At 42.5% G+C, this 24,229-nt stretch overlaps 1 protein-coding gene across 2 annotated transcripts in view; it reads left to right on the top strand.

The window, feature by feature from the left end:
- The window catches only part of CAMTA1 (calmodulin binding transcription activator 1), a 63,623-nt gene that overhangs the window by 10,921 nt on the left and 28,473 nt on the right, over positions 1-24,229 (top strand). For both annotated transcript variants that reach the window (XM_044282130.1, XM_044282131.1), the window contains exon 2: positions 22,629-22,771. In XM_044282130.1, coding sequence (XP_044138065.1) covers positions 22,629-22,771 — 143 coding nt within the window. The remainder of the gene's footprint in view (positions 1-22,628; positions 22,772-24,229) is intronic.

Genomic DNA, 24,229 nt, shown 5'->3' with positions numbered 1-24,229 from the left:
GTGGAGCTGTGCACCAGTAGGGCTGTGGAGCTGTGTACCCGAGGGGTGTTGGAGCAGGGCAGCAGTAGGGCTGTGGAGCTGTGTACCCGAGGGGTGTTGGAGCAGTGCACCAGTAGGGCTTTGGAGCTGTGTACCAGAGGGGTGGTGGAGCAGTGCACCAGTAGGGCTGTGGAGCAGTGTACCAGTAGGGCTGTGGAGCTGTGCACCAGAGGGGTTGTGGAGCTGTGCACCAGTAGGGCTGTGGAGCTGTGCACCAGTAGGGTTGTGGAGCTGTGCACCAGTAGGGCTGTGGAGCTGTGTACCCGAGGGGTGTTGGAGCAGGGCAGCAGTAGGGCTGTGGAGCTGTGTAGCCAGAGGGGTTGTGGAGCTGTGCACCAGTAGGGCTGTGGAGCTGTGTACCCGAGGGGTGTTGGAGCAGTGCACCAGTAGGGCTGTGGAACTGTGCACCAGAGGGGTGGTGGAGCTGTGTACCAGTAAAGCAGTTGCACTGTGTAATCATCGGGCTCTCATTGGAAAATGTGCTATTACTGGAAAATGCAACCCTTGATTCCTGCATTATTTAATTTCCCCAGAAACTCTTGGTGAATGGTAACTGACATCACTGACTAATGTCCAGTCTATTTCCAAACTATTGACCATCAACATAGACACTGGCCAATGACAGCTAGAGCAGTATGCAGTGAGCTGGAGCGCTGCTGGTCAATAGGAGATTTTATATTTTCTTCCAAGGGGATAGATCTTTTTTCGAGGAAATCTTCAGCCAGTTCCTGGACATTAGAAAAAAAATATCATTCTGCAGCCCGTGATCTCTTTGTAGCTCATTATCTCCAATTAGCAGTCTCTTAATGGTGGAAGATAAAGAGCAAAGATGATGTCATGACTCTAGTAATGAATGGGTCACATGACCACGAGCGTCGCTCTTCCCTGTGCTGCTGCCTTTTGCTAAGGAGCGGGAGATCAGCCCTCCCCTGATTGTTATTCTTCGCCTCCTGATCCACCTGTACTAACAGCTCAATAAGAACCAGGTTTACTGTCAATTTAGTGCCTGGCTGCGTTTTAAGACTGTTTTAAAGAAACGCACAAGAGAATGGAACCTCTCACTGAATGGATTTAATGTGGTTATTTTCATATATATTGTTACCATGGGGCCTTGGGTGAGTATTAGCATGTTGATGAATCGTATGCATCACTGCCTCCCATTGAGGATAAAAATCTGATTATAATGTGTTCTTTCTGATTTACGGAAACCCTAAAGCAATAGCTTTTGCATGGAAGGTATGCCAATGGGCCTCGACGCCTTATTTGCAGGTATTTTAGGACATAGACATTTAACCCATTACATAAACAAAAGTCACACATATAGATGCAAATGTATCTGGAAGTTTTCTGCACTGAAGATATATGACATTAAGCTGCGATCTTAAGAAATTGTTGTGGAACACTGGATTCAGTGGAACGCACTCAAGTAAAAAGGTTTGGTGACCATTCTTCCATAAATGTGGTGTGGAAGTGAGAAATACTTTATTTTACTTTACTCAAAGTTTTCTTCCAAGTTCCAACCTATCTTTTTGGCTTGCCCTAAAGTTAGTTCTTAGACTAGGGCTGCAAGGACGCATCCATGACGAAAGCCCCACAACAGTACTGGCAACAGGTGAAGCTGCGAGATGCGATGCATCCCTTTTTAAAGCTAGTTGCCATATACTCTAAGTTTAGTCTAATTAGGATGGGCGCTGATGGAAACCATGTGGTCCCCTTCCACCCCAGTGACTGCAATTAAGTAATTTTATTTGGACACTCAGCTATGAATATATCCAATACAATATTATCTGGCCTAATTAAAAAGTAATGGCAGGCAGCAGTGTGTTGTGTGCTTAGAAAAATAAAAAGGACCTTACCCACCCTTCACAACGCCTTCCATTCCAGTGCCTCAGCTTCTGGCAGTCCCCACTGGACAAGAAGTGAGGGGACCTGTTCTTGACCATAAAATCACTGCAGCCACTCAGTAGACTCAGCAGTCACATCTGCAAGAATGCTACACTGCTAGTGACATACTTTTGCACATGGCTGTTGTGGCTGTGATCAAGGATGGGTCCCATCACCCCCTGGGGACTGCCGGGTGGCACAGTGCCGCTAGCGTTTTTGCACACATGACCACTGAAGCTATTCACTGACTGCAGCTGTCTTATAATCAAGAATGGGTCCTTGTCACTTCCAGTCCGGTAAGAACTAACAGGAGCCACAGCACTGGAACACAGGGCATTTTGAAAGGTAAGTTTTTTTGTTTGTTTGTTTTTGGAAAAAAACTAAAACACTTCTGTCTGCTTTTACTTTTCTAATTAGGCTGGACAACCCCTTTAAGTAAGAGACCACTGGGTTCTGTGACATTGTAAGGCCGAGCGTAGATACTCATGGTAGTCCCATCCACTATGAGTGAGCACATGGAACATCTGATTCTGCTAAACACATGTAGATCCGGTGTCCAGTTGTCCATAAAGTCCAGCAGTATCCATTTAATTATTTAACCTCTATGCGGGTCCCACCTGCCAGACCCCTAGCAGCTCTAAAATCAATCATTTAAACCCTTTCAGATATGACAAATAGCTAATATAACTTATCCATCACTTGTGTAATTCTAATTTTACACTCTGTGGTTTTACATGTAAGTTTGATGATTGCAAAGTCATATACATATATATATTATAATTTTTTTTATGTAGAATCATTAAATGAAGAGTGTTTTTTTTATTAAAGTATAATTTCAGCGTGGAAAAACACCACTGAGATTGGCAGATGTGAAATATTGCTTTTCTGCATCCTGTTTATTATTACAATAGCCTTCGGGCACTGAAACAATTCACTTTTTTATTAAAGTGAACCTTGCTATATGGATTTCTCCGTCCGTCACCAGCAGGCACAGTGAGAACTGAAGCCGGCCTAATAATCAGGCTCCTCCGAATCCCGACTTCTATGAGTGGGACATGGAGTACTGCAGCCTTTTCATTCTCAGACTCAGCAGGGCGCTCCATAGGTCAGAGCCCACCGATTATAAAGTGATGGTTTACTCAAGCAATATGCTATCAGATTGTCTGTATTAACTGTTCCTGAATTTGTAGGATTTGAATGGAATTAGGTGTTAAAAACTTTGATATTACACAGATAAATCAGCTGAATGTAATGTTACCTACAGTACTTTCACTTAATAATGATTTGTATTATTTTGGATAAAAAGTACTTTAAATCTATGTGCAAATTAACAGTTAAGTGCACTGAAGGCGGGCCCAAGCTACTCTGTGCACTCTTGCTCTTCCCGCTTCCTCTGCCAGCCTCTCCATCTCCTTCTAGATTGACCAGCCCAGGTTCCTGCATATTCATCAACTCAGTTCTCTATATGCTAACTTTTAGCGGGCTTGTGCTTATAAACAGGAGCTAATCTGAACAAGAAGATCTACAGTATAAAGCTTGGTAAGGAACAGACCTACCGATATGGGCTATATGTACATGTACTATAACATATGGACATTAATAAGGGTTTACGTTTGAGCGTTCTTGCCAATCCTTGGTTACTGGATCAATCAAGGATGTACAATATATAGGACATTTAGGCACACTTCAAAAAATGGGTATTGTAGTACATAGGAAAAGGGGATGCCCATCATAGATTTACACCACAGCTACATTATTAGATGGAGAAAACCTGTTTTGACCTCCTCGTGATCTTCAGTGGCCCCGTAGCTATGGAAGGTTTGCTATTGGGGTTAACCAACATCAGTCACTTTATTTCCTGGTAGTCTAGTGTTTTTTTCTTAGAGTTTTCTATAGTATATTAAGACCATAGCATTGCAGTCAGTAACATTCCTACAGGGAGGTTTTATGACTAACTGATGAAAGATCCTATGCAATAAGGTTCCAGAAGTGTTTTTCTCCCTTACCTCCATTGAATCTGCAGCCATGTTTTCTTTTTACTTGATAGGGGCTTAGTTGGGTATCCTCTGTCATAGCTATAATTTATGAGGTCTGATATATCAATTAGATGAATGTTCATTATAAAAGTCCATTCTTCTCTGACAGGTTACACATTAGTTAGGTTCACAAATTGCCTTCAAAAGTGCCAAGATCAAGTTCAAACCAATAAAATTATAGATATAATATACTAAATTGATTATTTTAATGGAGCTGGGGTCCTAAATAAATAGGTCACAAAATGACAATAGAAAGGAAGACATCAGGCAAAATATATGAAGAATGCCAGAGGATCATAGACCCCCACTGGAGTCTGGTCCAGTCTGAGATCACAGCTAATCATGGCGGCTCTCTTGAAGGTTGTGACTATGCCCTATTATCCTACTGGTGTTGAGTAGAATATATAGAAGATGAGAGGCAAGGATCAAACGGAGTGTCCCTTTAAAGTGCAGAATATTTCCACCGAGGATAGAAGAGCATGGTCTTGATTCTCACCTTGGCAATCTATCCAGGACCCTTGGGCCAGTTTTCCATCTCCTCCTTTGCTAATAATGAAATTAGTGGGTACGTCTTGACTGTAGTAGGTAAGGGGATGGGACCAAGCAAAGGCCCCATAGAAGCTCCATAGTTTGCTTCTATGGTGCATACAGCCTTGCTGACATGATATAGTGCTTGTCCTATCATGTTACTGTGGCACAGGAAAGATCGAGTGAGTATCCTCTGTGATAAGATTGTGTATATTTCTACTGGCCTCAGCCTTGTACAGCTAACAGTAATGCGATTTCCTGTCCTAATCAGCATCTTCACTTATTAAACTTGAGATTTATATATTGCTTTGGTGGAAACTCTACACAATACTTTGAGCAGAGATCAATACCAATATTATTAGTACATGACATAAACTCTGAAAAATATAGTTCTGCCCAATTAGTAGTCCATTATTTGCACGATGGTGATTTATGTTATTTCATAAATGTAAATACTGTCCTGTTACATTGTAAGTATGGATGGAAAAAGATACAAGCTCTTACAAGTGCAGCCAACCTGTGCTGATCCAGAAGTTCCTGGATGCAGTACTATGATGAACGCTGTAATGGAAACCTGGCAGACCAAACTCTGTCAATGGTAACTGTTGGGTTCGTAATGTGACAGATCTAGTACTGCCGTAAATGCAAACACATGTGTGAACCTAGTCATAGTTCTGCCTCAAGTTGTGTAATTGCATTTGAAGGCTACAGAAGCCATGTATGTGATTTACATAACTAGGTCTGATCAGAAATTCCTATGATTAGGGATGAGTGAACTTTGTGTTTCAAGTTCGGCGTACAAGGTTCGGGTTAGGCTAATTTCACACTTGCGGCAGAGTGATCCGGCAAGCAGTTCCGTCATCGGAGAGTGATTCCGGCAAAACGTATGCCAACTGATGGCATTTGTAAGACTGATCGATCCTAATCAGTCTTAAAAATGCCTGATCAGTCAAAAAATGCATTTAAATGCCAGATCTGTCTTTCCGGTGTTATCCGGCAAAACGGATCCTGGCATTTATTTTTTTCACCTTTTTTTTCGGTCTGCCGGACCCGGCACTAATACATTCCTATGAAAAAAAATGACGGATCTGGCTTTCAGGCAAGTCTTCAATTTTTTGGGCTGGAGATAAAACCTGTAGCATGCTGTGGTTTTATCTTTTGCCTGATCAGTCAAAAAGACTGAACTGAAGACATCCTGATGCATCCTGAACGGATTACTCTCCATTCAGAATGCATGGGGATATGACTGATCAGTTCTTTTCTGGCATTGAGCCCTTTTGACGGAACTCAGTGCCGGAAAAGAAAAACCGCAAGTGTGAAAGTACCCTTATTTAAGAATTCCGTTATGGATTCTGCTACCACGGACCATATAAGTTATGAAACACAAAGTTCACTCATCCCTACTCATGATGAACCCCAGAAAAGATCTACACTAGTGCATTTCCATTTTCTACTGGGGTCTCACCATATTATGGAAGTTCAAGGGGTTCTCCGGGAATTAGAAACTGAAAATACTTAAATATTACTTTATTATAAATATATTCCCAAATACCTTTCAGTAGTTATAATGGCTTGTTTTGTCTAGGGAACAATCATTAGGAGAAATAAAATGGCTGCTGTCCTATAAGTACACACAAAATCAGTGTATTACCAACACCGAGGTAATACTTAAGTATACTTATTATCTTAATTTCCCAGAGAACCCCTTTAAAAAGAAAAAGTATTCACATCTTCAGTTCAAACTTCATGAAAATGATTACTGTACACATGTTCACACGGCATATTCCACTTGGAGCAGTAAAGATGCTATAGACGTATGAGGAGACCCAGGTAACTGGAAGAGGGGAAATAAAAAGTGGTCAACCAATATTAAGATGGATAGAGACCATAATCATGAACATGTCATTTACAAGTCTGAAAATCCACATAGAATACAGTGTTGGAATGATTGAGACCTATAATGTTCTGCCCCAAGCTAAGTTTGTATACTTAAGTTGAGCTTCAACCTTTTTCTCTACTTTCATGTTTAGGCTCTAAAAATTCCAGACCATAAGAAGGTTATGGATTGCAACTAAGTGGCCAGTTTGAGTACAAAACCATATTTTAGACAAAGAAATGTTCATGTTCCCTACTTCAAGGTTCATCTCCTCAGTGGTTTCTAGTGATGATACCTGAGTCTAGTATTTACTGTAATGGTGGGGGTTCCTTCATATCAACGCTGTATGTTCTGGGCAGTAGATCCCAAACCTTTTGCTGTAATGAAGGGTGTCAGGTTTAGGGTTCTTGAGCAGACTATGTTGAGTCAATGGCCTAACTACCCCTGCTGTTAGACGACCTGAGGCTAGCATTGAATAAGTAAAGACTGAGGCAATAGATTCATTCTTACCATGTGGAAATGCTAATGGGAAAATTGTAATGCCGAGTCGGGCTCACGGTTCTTAATTAAATTACTCTGAAGAGGTAATCTATTTTTGATTGCTTGCGGAAACAGTAATCAGTTGCAGATCGTGTCTGCTTTGTCTTTGGTGTAATATATAACCAATCAGTGCACGTTGTGGCTCAAGATCGTACATCAATAGAACTTGTTACAGCAGCAAATTGGATATTCCTAGCTTCTTATTACCTTATTACAAGTAATGTCATTAAGTTTGAGGTAACTATAAATCAGTTACTTAGGTTCTCATTGCTTAAGAAAACCAATTCCTAAAAGAGGATGAAACTATTAATCAAGGGGCCCAATAATGAGCCAAGGAGCAAACAGCTGCAATGAGTCCATAGCGCTGTAGATCCCATAGAATCTCCATGGTTCACACATGGTGGCAGCATAGAGTCTTCCATTTTGTCTGACAACCTCCCTGTGTTAAGATGGTGAAGGCTATGCTAGTATATACCGTCACTTTATGATCAGTGAGGATCCAGTTTAACAATGCAACGACCATCTTATGAACAGTGGGGTCCCACAAATTATAAAGTGGTAGCATATCAACAGCATATCTTTATGAGATGGAAATACCTCTTTAAAGTCAACACAAGTAAACTAAAGATAAACTAACAAAACAATGGCGGAATTATCTGTTATGGGTGGCGTCAGTGGCATACATAGAAGAAACAGGGCTATAGCAAAGATATAATGGACCTCCCCATTGTGGTACTGGGCTTTGTCACCCAAGGGTCTGCTGTTTGGGTCCTCTTGAGGTAACGTCACACCCGCTTGATTACTTATAATGCAATTCTGCATAGGTTCTTACAAAATAGGAGCAAAGGGGATAGGACTAACCTTGTCTGGGTTCCTCTCTCTAAGGACCACATGGCCTGCCTCTATAGTATATATGCGCTTTGCTGCAGTTAAATAAGTTTTTCACGACTGTAATATTGATACATATCCTTGGATATCTCATCATTATTAGATTGGTGAGGGTCCAATTCCCAGCACCGACTTTATTCAGCTATTTGAATGGGTTGCTAAGCTCCAGAGCAGGCACCAGACCAGAACAGCTTCATAAATGTCACTGCCGAGCTGCTACCAGTTAAGTGAATGGAGGAGCTGCCATTCACAGCCTCTACCCAATGTACAGAGCTATGACATTCTGCAGCTTGTTCCAGAAGACTCCCAAATATCTGATATTAAAGGGATTTTCCAGGAGTACAATATTGATTCAGGATAGGTCACCACTATCTGATCAGTGGGGGTCTGACACCCAACGCCCCTGCCGATCAGGTATTTGAAGAGGCTCTGGCACTCTGGCGACTGCTGTGACCTCCTCACATCATATCAAACACAGCAACGTCCATTGGATAGTGGTTGTTCTCGGTATTGAGGGCTATTCACTTGAATGTGAAAGTGCAGTGCCTAGGCCAGTGCGACCAATGAATGTGACATCACTAGCCTAGGAAGAGTGCCGCAGCAAGTTGCCTGCCTTCTCTTCATACAGCTGATTCGGCGGGGGTGCCAGGTGTCCGGACCCCAGCCAATCTGATATTGAGGACTAAGAATGGGCGAAGCTCCTAGATCTGAAGTCGCTTTGCTCAAAACCTCAGATGAATGCTGTACGGAGATCCGTTCGATGAGGCGAAGTCAGAAGTCAGTTTAAAAATACCAAAGTTATTCATGAAGTTTTGCGAGACTTTGGGAATAACTGACTTTGTCTCATCAGAGGCCATACATTTTAATGCTGTACAGAGACGGATCTCCTTACAGCATTAATCCGAAGTTTTGCGACTTCTGATTTAGGATTCAAAGCGCGCTTTTCTCTTCACTACTGATGACCTAGTCCTGAGGATAGATAAATAAAATATATGTAGAGCAGCACACAACACCTTCTGATATGGAATGTCAGGAATGCATCAGCCAGTCCAATTCCCCTGATCCATAGGGGTTATGACGATATCAACCACAACAGATATGACGGGAGCATCTCCAATCCAATAAGGCTTTATTCACACACGGTCCGGCTACAGCAACGTTTCGGCTACATAGCTTGATAAAGGCTACTATAGTAGCCGAAACGTTGCTTTAACCGGACCGTGTGTGAATAAAGCCTTACTGGATTAGAGATTCTGCTATCCTGAGGATAGGTCATCAATATTAAAAGCCTGGAAAACCTCTTTAATTGGAAAGGTAAGTATATTAGAGAGTTATCTTTTTGCTATATTAGGTCCATATAATCCTATTATGTTTGAGTAGCTTCTTCCATTTGCGTTTTCTGAAACTGATTTGACTTTAGAGCAAACTGCATGCTCTGGTGTATTCTCCGTTCACTTTCCTAGAATGACTATATGAACAGATGGAGTTTATAGAAGTTGGTGTCTGGTATCCCCACCTGTCCAATGTATACTCTGCAAACCCATAACTGGGATGGCTGGACTATCTGGTTTAATCCCCCGCTCTGCAGCGCGCTGTGCTGCCTGTCTCCTGCAACCTAATCTGGCCAAGTCTAGACGGGGCTGTTTAGCCTGTAATATGAAATGGTAGAGGGACTGATTAAAGCTGCCTTTGTATCGGGGCTAAGTGCTTCATCAGAAACACAGAAATATCGGTAACGCGTCCAAAGCAATTCAATCTATCTGCTCGGAGCGGGTGCAGTACACTGAAACATTAGGACCATGGCGATGAGCGCAGTTCAGACGGGCACTTTGGAGCGGATCAGGTTACTCGTTTAACGTCTGCCTACTTGTTTATTGCGCAGAAAAAAAAACTTAAATAGACTTAATAGCAGCTGTATTGGTTGCAAGCAAAAAGAACATTATACGCTTTTAGCAGTGGGTTTCATCTAAGAAATGGCAATTCTCAACGCGCCAATGTGAAAAAGAAGCCAGAGATGATGTCCTGAGACATGTGTAGACAATGAACCGAGGAAACAGCTGATATAAATCCAGGCTAGGAAATGTACACCGGACCAATCCCTGGGACAATTGTACTTTGTGTCTTTTTCATGTGCACTGATTATTTTTTTATTTTAAAGTACTACCATGTAAATATTCTTGATAATTTGATCTCTAGGTGGCGACTGTTACATTGCTGAAGAACAAGTATTGGTAATGTCTCTGCTCAAAAAAGACATAGGGCTGTGGCGAGATGAGATGTAAATATAGTATTATGGAACATTACATGGGCAAGTTTACAGCGTCAGTTTTGGCAGCCGACAGCCACAGCAATATTTCACCAAAAACCCACCAGCAGCCAAGTCCTAGCAGCCTCCCATTCACTTTAATGGGAGGCAGAGCTGGGGATCGCGGAGTGTTGGCTTAAAGTCGCGGCTCTGCAGAGAATGGACATGTCCCTAGAGATCATGACCCTTTAGTATGCAATACAATTATGAAAACTGTTTTTTTTTAAATATCTTATTTCTATGCTATGATATCTTCTTTTGAAGCTACACGCTTGAGGCTGCACTACTGAGAGGTTTGGTGATTTGGACAAACATAAGGTATCCATGGCAACATAATCAGAACAGGAAATGCTGTTTTCTCAGTAGTGCTGCCTCAAACTATGGGCCTGTGACTTCAAGTGACAATATCTTAACATAGACGTAAGAGATTAAAATGCAGTTTTAACTTTTTTTTTTGTTAACAGTAAAGGCTCTAATGTTCTGTGACTGGGATCTCTAACCTCCGGCACTCCAGCCATGGTAAAACTACAACTCCCAAGATGCACACTTGCATGGCTGATCGCAAAACTCCACAGAAATAAATGGAGCATGCTGGGAGTCATAGTTTCACCACAGCTGGAGTGCCAGAGGTTAGCCATCACTGTTCTATGATGTCTTGTATGATTCCATTGTTTGATATAATAAGTGGTTAGAAAGAGTTGAGGGTATACTATGTAGCCCTCTGTACAGTGTTAATATGCTAATCTATAGGCACAAGTATATGTAAATATTCCCCCAGAGCTGCAATCCTCAAGACTATGCTGTATATGACATCGGACGTCACCCTACATGTTGGTAATGGAGGCAGCTGAGTGCAGAGTAGTGATTCTCCGAGTTGTGTCCACAGGTGGTAGAGTAGTAGCCGTTGTGACCGTCCTTCACTCCTGGGAGCCACTCGCTGATCTAGATGCTACAAAACTGAGCAGCAGTGCTCTACGTGGCCATTGTATCTACAGTATTTTATATTTCTATTATATTTTAGTCTATACCAGTATAGGCTTCTGATGACAAAAGAAAAAAACTTCAATAATCTGATCATCTTCTAATGGTGGTTTTCAGCCATCACACAGCAGACAGAACCCCATGTCAGAGCTAATATCACGGTGTCAGTGGTTATAACCTGACAGGCACATCTTTACGTACTGTCAAAGCAGTGTCAGAAACAAATGTTTAATCAATATGGTGTCTTCAGAAGCAGTTTGCTACATAACAGGAATATATTTCAGACATCTTCAGCGTTGATTGAGGCTTGAGCACTAACAGAGCCATCTTCTCATGACGGACCCTTTAAATAATATAGATATATATACAATTGCAGTCTCCTAATCACGGATCTGCAAAATAAATATGCAGTCCAGTATGCATCCTGGACTTTTCGCAGGCCCTATTGTGGAAATGCCTATTTTGTCCTGTTCCGCAGAACAGACAAGAGTAGGACATGTTCTATCATTTGTGGCACGGCTGCACGGACAGCCATGTAGCTGTCCACATTTCTTGCGGCCCCATAGAAATGAATGGGTGTGCATCAGATCCGCAAAAGATGCAGATCGGCGTACAGAAAATACGGAAGCGTGCATTAAACCTTACTGTGATTCCCCTCAAGTCAATTATATAGAGGCAAAATAGTCCGATGATACACCAGCATGTTAGAATGGACCACAAAAGAACCCAGTTATTATCCCTTGAGGCATTGTGTGGATCCTAATCATGATCCACGTCAATTTCTACATCCCAACCATGACTGTTTCATTGAGTTTATTGATTTGATTCAGATTTTGGAGCTGCAAATGGCCCTATGACGACCCTGACTGGCAGAGCACAGGACAGGAGGTCTTGTCATGGTGAGAGTGTAGCAGAGGAGCTGCAGGTCAATCAGTTTCTCAACGAAGTATGAAGGGGCTTTACGTGCTTTTGGTTGTTTACTTTGAAGAGATCTTAAAGGATTACTTGAAGGGGTCAGTAAGGGGCAGACTAACTCCTAGACATCTGGCACTCTAGGGGAAAATTTGGGAAGCAAACTGACCTCCAGTAGTTCTGCATTATAGAGACAGCCTCTCTTAATATGGACAGGCATCACCCAGCTTACCCAGACTCCTGAATGGCAGAACTGTGTTACTCAGGGCCTGGTGTATGGGTTCAGTTAACCTTATATTCCATAATCTGAGCTTCTTTATGACCGGGATAGGATGTCTTTCTGACTCACTGTCTGTTTCATCTTCCACAATATTAATGTGAACACCAGACCCGACACTAGTGATATTTTCCCTGCCAACAAAAGCACCTGCCCTAAGAATTATCCCTTCAATGTTAGCAGTAATCTTCACGGCTGGTGCCGACATAAAGCTACTGAGATGAGCAACTGTGTCTTTCTTCTTCCTTCTTAGGATTCATTTTAGTTTGGCAAGAAAGTTTAATGAGAAACTTTCTGATATGTGAACTTTTGGGTTAGATGAATAGAAATGAGAATAGATAAGTTTATGGAAAATGTTGCAGCCTTGTGCTAAAATGAAAAAAGTTCAGGTTTCGCCTCTCACTCTGCACTCAATACCCAATATTGAGAAAGTAAAAATAGAATTTGAATTTTTTTTGCTAATTTATTAACAAAGACTGAAATATCGCATGGACATTCAGACCCTTTGCTAGGACACTTGAAATTTAGTTCTGTGGCCACCCATTTCCCTTGATCATTTTTTAGATGTTTATACACCTTGACTGGAGTCCACCTAAGTAAATTCAGTTGATTGGACATGATTTGGAGAGACACAACCTTGTCTATATAAGGGCTGTCAGCTGACAATACATATCCGAGCAAAAAATCTAAGCCAAGAGGAGGGAAGACCTGCCTGTAGAGCTCAGAAACAGGATTATGTGGAAGCACAGATCTGGAGAGGGTTACAAACAATTTATGCTGCATTCAATGTTCCCAAGAGCACAGTCTCTTCCTAGAGCTAGCTGCCCCACTAAACTAAGTAATCGGGGAGAGAGGTGACAAAGAACCCAGTGGTCACTCTGGCTGAGCTTCAAAGAATGGGAGAAACTTCCAGAAGGTCAACCATCACTGAAAAAAACACCAATCTGGGCTTTATCGCAGAGTGGCCAGAAAGAAACCTCTCCTTAGTAAAACACACATGAAAGCCCACCTGGAGTTTGTAAAAAAGCACCTAAAGGACTTTAAGACTGTGAGAAACAAGATTCTTTGGTCTGATAAAACAAGGGTTGAACATTTTGGCCTCAATTCTAAGCATCATATCTGGAGGAACCTAGGCACTGCTCATCACCTGCCCCGTACCATCCTTACAGTGAAGCATGGAGGTAGCATCATGCTTTGGGGGGAGCAAACCTTGTGGCATCATACCCAAGAAGACTGGAGGCTGTAATCACTGCCAAATGGGCTTCAACTAAGGCTCCTTTCACACCTGCGTTCAGGTGTCCGCTCGTGAGCTCCGTTTGAAGGAGCTCACGAGCGGCCCTGAACGCAGCCGTCTGGCCCTAATGCATTCTCAGTGGAGGCGGATCCACTGAGAATGCATCCGCCTGCCAGCGCTCAGCCTCCGCTCAGTGAGCGGACACCTGAACGCTGCAAGCAGCGTTCGGGTGTCCGCCTGGCCGTGCGGAGGCGAGCGGATCCGTTCCGACTTACAATGTAAGTCAATGGGGACGGATCCGCTTGAAGATGACACCATATGGCTCAATCTTCAAGCGGATCCGTCCCCCATTGACTTTCAATGTAAAGTCGGAACGGATCCGCTCAGGCTACTTTCAGACTTAGAAAATTTTTCTAAGTTCTAATGCAGACGGATCCGTTCTGAACGGAGCCACCGTCTGCATTAATATGAGCGGATCCGTTCAGAACGGATCCGATCGAACGCAGGTGTGAAAGTAGCCTAAGTCCTGAGTAAAGGATCTGAAAATGTATGTCAATGCTAGATTTTAGTTTTTCCTTTTAATAAATCAGCAAGATTTCTAACATTCAGTTTTCACTTTCTCTTTATGGGAGATTAAGTGCAGATTGATGGGGGAAAAACTAGATTTTTTGTTTATTTTTGCACAAGGCTGCAACATGACAAAATGTGAAAAAAAAGTTAAAGGTTCTGAAGACGCTATAAATGCACTGAATATATAGAGAGATATGGAATAGATAAATGACAGACAGGTAGATAGATAGATAGATAGACAGACATTTTAGGAAAATTAATTTTTTTATCTAGATATGAGATGGATATAGATACAGTTTTGAAAATTGTTTTATTGTATATTTAGATATGTTTTTTGGAAAATGTTTTATTTTTTATATACATAGATAGGTATGAGACAGATACACCGTACATGAGGAAGATATATATAGATATGAGATAGAACTGTTGTCTGGTGTAAATGTAGAAAAATGGTGTTCAGAATTAGACATTTTTCCGCCATAGAAGTTGGATAAAGTGGGTGGAAGGTGCCTTCTTTAATATGATTTTTTTTAATTAAAATTTCTTCCAGAAATCTGTGATGTTGCACTTTGTGCTGCTTAAGGGGGAATGTTGCATGTGTACTGTGAAACTGGGTAGGGCACAGGGCCCATAGTAAGTTTTGCTATACACCCCTGGATACATTTTATGGAAATGTGTCATGATTGGTAGATAGATAGATAGATAGATAGATAGATAGATAGATAGATAGAAGGTGGATATAGACACATTTTTGGAAAATGTATTCTTTTATAGATGCTAGAGATCACAGAGTGTAATTATTCCAGCTTCATTGCACCTTTTTGGAAAATGTAAGTGGCTGGATTTGATCTGGGTAGAGAATTATCCATTCTAACATTTCCTTCTAACTTCCATTCATGACAGATTTAAATGGAATATTTCCCATTAATAGCTGGTAAACAACCTTGGTCATTGTCACAAGTTTCCTTTCAGGAGTCAGATTTGGGCATTTTTTTTTTTTCCCATAAGAGAATCTATTATGAGACGCACCAGCAAAACTCGATGTAATGGAGGACGCAAAATAAACCTGCTCATTAAAGCTTCTCTCACTGGGTGTCTATTCTCTGCTCCCTGCAGGGGGCGCTAAGGGAGCCAGAGGAGCAGAAGAAATTCCCATGCTGAGCGTATGATGAACACAGGGACCTTCCGTCATTCCACCCCATCTAACTTGTCACTCAAACCCTGGAAAGATGAACTGCCAGCCAAGAATTAGGAACACAACACAAATTACCACACATGGGTCACTACGCCCGCTGAGGGCGGCTCTGCGGTTCATAAAGGACAGAGGAAGTTCAGGATTTCAATAATTAAAAGAAGCCATTTGTAACACGGCCAGGGTCTGACCTTCAATTAACTTTTCTTTTTGATGCTTCAATTACTTCTGACTGCTGTGAAATCCTTAATAAACTATGTGGGGGTGAGGGGAGTCGCTGTCCTTGAGCTGCCACTCGTTTATTAGCAGTTATCAATATTCCTCGCTGTAAAGGAGCCATCAGGGAGCTCTCATATTCTTCCAAAAAATAATAAAATCACCAGTCCATGGGTTGTCCTTCTCTATATGCAATTTCTGGAGTAGCTGGGTGACAACCAACATGACTGCCAGGACTGCATTAAACATAGGGCAAAAAGTGCAACTGACCCTGCCTTGTGTCACATAATGATGCCATGTACTAAGAAGCCCTGAGGGGAACTCTGGAAGGTATTGTATGCGCTGTATCGGGGAACCCATGGCAAGCAATCAAGGGAGAATCTGAGGCTGAGGCATTATATGGAGTCCTCTCTTGGAGGCATCTGTGGCAAGTACTCTGAGGGCATTTTTGGAAGCTTCTCTGGGGGGCATCTATAGAAGCCACTCTAAGGGAAGAGCATTTATGGCAGGCAGTCTTGGGAGCATTTGTGGCAGGCATTTTGGTGGGTATCCTATGCACTGTATCGGGCTGCCTTTGGTTGGTAATCAAGGGAGAATATGAGGCTGAGGTACCTTATGGAGTCATCTGTGACAAGTACTCTGAGGGCATTTGTGGAAGCCTCTCTGGAGGCGGGTTGTTAAGCACTGTGGAGGACATTTATGGCAGGCAGTCTTGGGAGTAGCTGTGGCAGGCTCTATGGTGGGAATTGTTGGCAGGCACTAGGGGAAGGAATGTGTGTCGGGCCCTGTTGGTTCATATAAGGCACTGGATGGGGTATCTAAAGGCCGGTACACACTGTTACTGAGTTTAAAAAGGCAGTGAGAGGAAATTGCGTTATATAACATAATAATTTTAAGATCACCATTATCTTCACTCTAGTAGGGCCATTATAGCTCTAAAAGGGCCTGTCACATTCCAGATTTCCTACAATCCAAATAAACACCCAACAACAGCTCGGCAAGATGCTGTGTTTCCCTCCTCTGCGCAGTCACTGATCCAGCAGAGGCTCAGGGAGGAGATGAAGTTGTGAATGGAGCTACTCCATCACTACAGCTGAGGAGTATCTGTTGCCAACTATATAATTAAGCAGAGCTCTATGCTGCCGTTCCAAAAGGATGGGGAGGACTCTGGGAGTTGCTGCTTTTTAATTTCCTCCTTCTTTGCCGCTCTCCTTATCTCTTATATTATTAAGACGGAGAAGAAAGTAGACGAGTAACTGAAGATCCGAGAGGAAATTACTAAAATATCAGCAAATCAGACAGTATCATTCCTGTCAGAAACACAAAGTACAAGAAACACAGCATCAGAACAGACAAAAGGGTTATTGGGTTATTTATTGACAAAAGATGGAGGTAGCAGAGCTGAGTTTGTCAGAAGTATTAGAGTTGAGACTAATACTGTCAATTGTCCATGCTGTGATCACCTCCTGGGGTAGACTATTCCACAAATTCACAACTTGTGAAGGAGCCTTGTGAACTCTAAAGACTGACCCTTTTTTCATAGGAAAGCTTTCACCATAACTTTTGTACAGACCATTTATATATGTATATTGGTTAATCATATCCCCCTCTTTTCAATAACATATAATTATGATAGTTCTAAACATATAACTAAGACCCTCCATGCCCCTTATCAGTTTAGTCGCTCTCCTCTGTACTCTCTCCACCTCCAGGACATTCTTTCTATGGACTGGTGCCCAGAACTGAACTGCATATTCCAGATGAGGCCGCACCAACGCTTTGTAAAGTGGTAATATTACCATCCCTGCCCCACGAGTCCATGTTGTTTAATACATGACAGTATCCTGGCAGCTGATTGTACAATCTACAAGGACACCCAAATCCGTCTCTATAAGTGACTCTCCCAGTGCTACATCACCTAGGACATATGAAGCACAGAGATTATTACTACCAAGATGCAGAACTTTACATTTATCCACATTGAACATAATTTGTCAAGTTGATGCCTAATCACTGAGAGTGTTCAAGTCAGCTTGTAGTTTATGGACATCTTCTATAGACTGCACAGTACCACATAGTTTAGTGTCATCTGCAAAAATAGAAATGGTATTAATCCCGTCCTCCATATCATTAATAAATTAAATAATAGTTGACCCAGCGCTGAACCTTAGGGTACCCCACTTATAACCCAGGAGTCATTCCCCAGGACATATGATGTAGATTTTAGAGCTGCAATATGTCACATTGGATTTCACCCTTCGCAATGCATAGGGTGAAATCTGTGGTAAATCCACAGCAAAATTCATTCAGCTCTGCTACATCCCTTACATTTCTCAGGATGTTGTTCCTCCCTGAGAAATGGATGATAGACAGACAGATATGAGATAGATAGACAGATGATAGATTAGATAGATAGATAGATAGATAGATAGATAGTCAGTGTTGCGTGGTTGTCACCAGCTGCCTGCTGTAGATGAAAGCTTGGCCAGCTATAAAAGTTTTTGCAGGCCATATGTGTCTGGTAATTGATATGTCTTTTGGCCTCTGACATGGAATGTAAAATGAAATAGTTTTTCACACTTCAGAGTTTTATTTTTACACCAGTCACAAAGCCCCGAGATGGAAACTTCTGCCCGTTCTTTCCACCATGAGCTGCCTGCATGACCCAAAACCCAAACAAAGCCCCTCTATTATAGTCATGTTTGCTAAAATGGAAGAAACTAAAGGCGTCTAGAGACCTTATCCTAATACCAGGCGAGAGAAACTGCAAAAAGACAACGCCTGTCAATATGCCTGATTAAGCCCTATTGGGGCATATAGACGCCTCTCTGGATCCGCTTTTGGCAGACCTTACTGAAGGCTTGGACTCTCTATGCATTACATGTATTGCCAATCACTTGAATGGGTGGCATGTGGTACAGAGCGAGTTGCATGGAAACAAACAGCTAGACATGGCCACCCAGGTGATACCAGGGGTGAGGTGTGAGGTTTTCTAGAATTCTTGGTCCACACCTTGGCATTTGGCTGAGCAAATGCATTGGGGGTAGATGCAAAGGGCACCTAAGTGTATATAGACCGCAAGTTAAAGGAGGCTGTAGGAAGACTTTCAAAGTGAGCAAAAGGAGGGCAGTCATTTGTGATAAGCTCCCCCCCACCCCCCACACACACACACACTTTTTGAAAAGTTAAAGAACTCCCACAAAAATCTTTATTTACTGAACAGTTAGCCCATAATGTAAACTGTAGTGAAGGTAATTATCTTACCAGTAACTGTATTTGTGAGTTATAACCTTCCTTCTGATCCTCAGCTGTGTCATATGACCAATACTCTGATCTCCAACTGCCACAGTACAAGAAGTAAATTACTTCTCTAGTCATTCCTATGGGACTGACCAAAAGGCTCCCTTAGGAATACATAAAGAAACTGACTTCCTGTCCACACATAAGATGCTGTGTTATTTGGAAAGTCAGAGTGCTGGTCACATGACACAGCTGAGGGTCAGAAGGGAGGTTATAACTTACAAATGCAGTCTCCGGTAAGAATATTGCATTCACTACAGTTTGCATCATGTATCTTTCTAACAGGTCAGAGAATAAAAAATTTAGCGGGAAGTGCTGCTTTAAGGTAAAGATATAAGGTTAGTGTAATGGTAAATGACTCTAGAGGCTGGATTTCTGTACAGCACTATGGAATATGTTAGAGCTATGTAAACAGTAATAATCATAACTGAAGTGTCTATATGAGCATTAACCAAAGAAATCACAGTAAATAGCAGCAGGTAAGACCTTCAGATTATTAACCCCTGCAGTATCTCCAAGAATGGCTTCCAAGCACCTGGCAGCTTATCCCCGTTGTGGGATAGGCATTGTTATGTTTGACACAGCGATGATGTGAGGAAAGGGGCCGTCCCGGTGATGTCAGTCAGATGTCAGTCTCTGCAGAGGACATGCTATGCATGATAATTCAGCTGGAGGAGGAGGTGACATCATCTCCACTGCACCAGACTGCAGCATCAACACAACAAAGCCGCTCACAGAAATACGCGTACAACTGGATGTTTGCCCTGAGCATCGCTTTATGGCCGCTCGCCCATCAATCTATCAGTCAGGTTTACTGGGAGACAGCTAATGGGGCAATATCTGCATGTAGACGCTGGCCATTAGTGAGCAGTTCAGCATTTTGCACACTTAGCTGATACTTTTATTCAATTATGAATTTTCTTCATGATCATTTGATCAAGGACATCATCATAGAAAGGCAGACTGTAGGTTCTCTTTGTAGTCATGCTTTTGCAATTTGCTAAATAATTCTATTGTTTTTGTAACAATAACATTGATTAAATATACATTTTGAGCTTTTCTAATAAAATAAGTCATTTAATAATTGTAATTTTAATAATTTTATTATATTTTATTGTATGTATTGTCAGTTTTGCAATCTTACTAAGTGAATATATATGATTTCTCTATTATCCATTATGGTGTGGCTCTACATATGAACCACACCTGCCCGAAGTTTAAAGGGGGACATTTATTAAAGGGGTTTTCCGGAAGTTCAGTACTGATGGACCTCAGGATAGGTCATTAATATCAGATTGGTGTGGATCTGACTCCCATCATCCCCACCAATCACCTGTTCGAAGAGGCTGCAGCACACCGGTGAGTGCTGCGGCCTCTTTTTAGTCCAGTGACGTCACAGTCATCAGTCACATGGCCTTTGCGCAACTCTGTTCCATTCAAGTGAATGGTCCTGGGCTGCAATACCAAGCACAGCCGCTATACAATGTACAGAGTTGTGCTTTATATACTATGAGGAGTTGCAGTGCTCACAGCTGATCAGCGGAGGTGCTGGGAGTCAGACCCCCACCAACCAGTTATTGATGACCTATGCTGAAGACAGGCCGTCAATATTGAACTTCTGGAAAACCCTTTAAGACCGGCGTCTCATACACCAGTCTTAATAAGAAGTGAGCTGAAGTAAGATGCAACACATTTATTAAGAGCCACAGGCGACCAGTTCAAGAAAAGAAATTACTGATGGGCAAACGCAACACTTACATGGTGACCCCCTTTCCATCTTTTCAACTGCAGATCCACAGACTCCGACACTCCTCTTCTATCATCCAAGATGGCTGAACTTCTTCTCAGACTACTTTATGCACACTGTACATTTGGCAGTCTAAGACACTCTCTGCTTGTGCAAACCTGCCATCGGATTGGCTAGGCAGCTGGAAAGTGTCTTGGACTACCAAATGTATGCAGTCTGAGAAGCAGCGCGTCCATCTTGGAAGACAGAATAGGAACCAGGATATTGGTGGTGGATCTGCAGATCAAACATGTAAAGGAGGTCACCATATAAATGTACAGTTTCCCAGTTTTTGTTTTTTCCTTGACCTGGAGGGTCGCTAACAGCTCCAGAGTAGGCCAATGAGTCCTGATATTCATGAGCTCACCTCTCTCTCCACCCCCTGCCACTGATTGACAGGTTTTTTTTCCCCACCTAAATTAGCAGCAGGGAGGAGGAGAAAGCTAGGAGCTCATGAATATTCAGGACTCATCGGCATGTGCTGGAGCTGTTCAGTACAAGATGTTACCAAACGGCAGGGTCAATTAAAGAAAGTGACCCAGAATTTTGCTAAGGAGATCTGTCACTAGTTTATGTTGCTCTTAGTTGGGACACCATGAAACTGGTTAAGAGTTGGGTATTGATGAGTCACTTTCATAAATTTTAAGCTGGCATAGATTTCAGCTATAATTAATCACAGAGGCCACTCCCCCTTCTACTAAGTCACACCCATCCACTTTTCAGGAAACGTGCAACAGTGGATGAATTAAGCATCAGGGGTATGGTATGTCAGACCCCTGCCGATCAGATAGTGATGGCCTACCCTGAGCATAGGATATTACTTATAACGACCTGGAGAACTCCTTTAAAGGGAACGGTTATCCAAGACTATAAAAATCTCCCCCATATGCCGGGCTCCTCACAATGAATATACTTACCTGGCTCCCCGCGCCCCTCCTGGTCCCCGCAGCACCGCTGCTGTTTCTCCCCGTGCACAGATGAAAACATGCAGTGTCGGAGAGGAGCAGCCAATGGCGGGCAGGGACGGGTACGAGCCTCCCTAGCATCACTGGTGACGCTAGGAAGTTGCGCCCCTGTCTGCCATTGGCTGCTCCCCCACCACCCACGACACTGGATGTTTTCATCCACGCACGCGAAGAAGCAGCAGCAGTGGTGCAGGGACCAGGAGTGGCACAGGGAGCGGGGTAAGTATATTCACTGTGAGGGGCCCGGAATATGGGGGACATTTTATAGTCTTGGATACCACTTTAAGGAAAATTAGTACCTAATCTAAGTTGAAAATTAGTACCAATTCTTAGGAGATATCAGGATAGGACTGCTTCGTCAAGGTCCATTAGGTGTGCAAAAACAAACGCAACAGCACTCTGCAAACACAAATAACAGAGTAAATACAATAGTGCCATACTTACTATAGAAATGTACTAATGCTAATGCTATGTTATAATTGTGAGATTCTTGTGCAAATCATTTGTGCCTGTCCACCATCGGCAAGGTGATCTCTTTAGGACAGGAACATAACACTAAATACTACCTCCGCTGGTGCCCTACTAACCTCCATTACATTCAGGGAATGCAGGTTCCACATGACTGCTGAGCCCACTGTATATTATACCTCTGCTGCTGCCATATTGGTCTCCATTAACTTCAGGGACAGCAGGCTACAGCTTTATATTTGCAATAATTAAAATCAGCCTGAGGGACAGACATTAGGCATGAACCTGCTGGACATCTGAACACAGAGCTGGTGGTTTCTTTTCTACTTCAATTGTCTTGTATGCTAGAGATCAATATATAATGTTATTAGATATACTGTATGGATACATGCACAGAAACACTCCATTTGTCTTATGTGCTAGAGATCAATATCCACCTCTTATGTTTTGATACAGTATGTGCACTGTACTATTTCTCTCTTCAGCTGTATCTCTTATGGGTTTCTTTCAGATAAATGTTTGCAGGGTACAAACATCATCTTTTGGACTATTTTACCCACTGCGTACCCCTGCTAAAAAAAAAAAACATGTGAAGAACACTTATGACATTTGTATTTTCTTCCGTCTCTAGATAACCAGTTTAGAATGTCAATTCTGGAACGGTTGGAGCAGATGGAGAGGAGAATGGCTGAGATGACCAGTTCCCAGCAGCACAAGCAAAGTGTGGGTGGAGGCAATGGAGGTGGAGCTAACAGTGGTGGGAGCCAAGCACAGGTAAAAGGCATAAAAAAGTATTCTAGAATATTGATCCCGATGGCAGAGAAGGGATTTCATGTTCTCTGTAATCTATGTGGAGCTTTTTTCTGTGCTCATCATTGCTGTAAAATTTACTATACTGTTTGTAGAAGAATATTACTACTATAATACTGCATATAAAAATGTAATCACAATAATATTACTCCATGTGTACAAGAATATAACTACTATAATACTGCCACCTATGTACAAGAATATAACTACTATAATACTGCTCCTATGTACAAGAATATAACTACTATAATACTGCTCCTATGTACAAGAATATAACTACTATAATACTGCCACCTATGTACAAGAACATAACTACTATAATACTGCCTCCTATGTACAAGAACATAACTACTATAATACTGCCCCTATTTAAAAGAATGTAATAACTATTAAATTGTCCCCTATATACAAGAATATAACTGCTAAAATATTGCCCCCTAAGTGCAAGAACATAACTATTATAATACTGCCTGGTATGTATAATAATATAAATACTATAATACTGCCTTTATGTACTGTACATGACAAGCGTACTGTCGAGTCGTTCTCCCCTATGTCCCCCATATTCCCAACCAAATAAAGACACCCACCCCTTTTAAAACCTTAACCCCCTCCCCTAATGCAACGCCCACACTTACCTACCAATTAACCACATAACTCCCTAACAGCTCCACTGCCTCCAAGCCTCTGTCATGCCAGGCCTCCCCTCAGGCTTGCAGCCCTAAGTCCGGCCTGTACTTGACAAGCGTACTGTCGAGTCATTCTCCCCTATGTCCCCCCTATTCCCAACCAAATAAAGACACAACACCACAGGTGTAACTGCCCCACCCCTCAATTAAATTGAATTACCTCTAGCCGATAAACACCAGCTCAGAGGCAGAAAAACGGTAACCATGGGCAAAAAACGTGGGCAGATACCCGCCATATCATGCCCCAAATTCCGTTACCTGGGGAGTTCAGAGCTCACTTGGCTCCCTCCCCACCACGCCAGATCCACCATAACCACCAACTCCAAGGACTCACCACCGTCCACAACCCAAGGTGGTGACACCTCACTTCCTTGCGTCCCGCCACACCCGCAAAGCCAACTCAATCCCGTCCTGCAAAGCCGAACACCATAAATCAATTCCCACGTTCAAGTGTACTCCATCCCCCCTCCAAAACGCCCCCTCTCCCGCTTTCAACTCCCTATGACGCACCGCAAGACCGCCATTCCTCACTACAAAACGACCTACTGCCTCATTAACTTTTACTCTGGCTTTGTTGACCCTGTCTCTGGTCCCGTACCTGCCAGCCCTTTTACTAACTGCCGTAAACCCAATAAGAAATCCCCCAGCCCACCCGCTACGGACACCCCCGGGCCCCTCCCCAAACCCGGGAGGCCCTCCGAGACAAGCAACCGCTAATGAGGACTCCCCATGT

The sequence above is a fragment of the Bufo gargarizans genome, chromosome 2 (genome assembly GCF_014858855.1).
Source record: "Bufo gargarizans isolate SCDJY-AF-19 chromosome 2, ASM1485885v1, whole genome shotgun sequence".
Classification (NCBI taxonomy): Eukaryota; Metazoa; Chordata; class Amphibia; order Anura; family Bufonidae; genus Bufo; species Bufo gargarizans.
The sequence above is the reverse complement of the archived record's forward strand: the minus strand, read 5'-3'. Positions and strand labels throughout refer to the sequence as shown.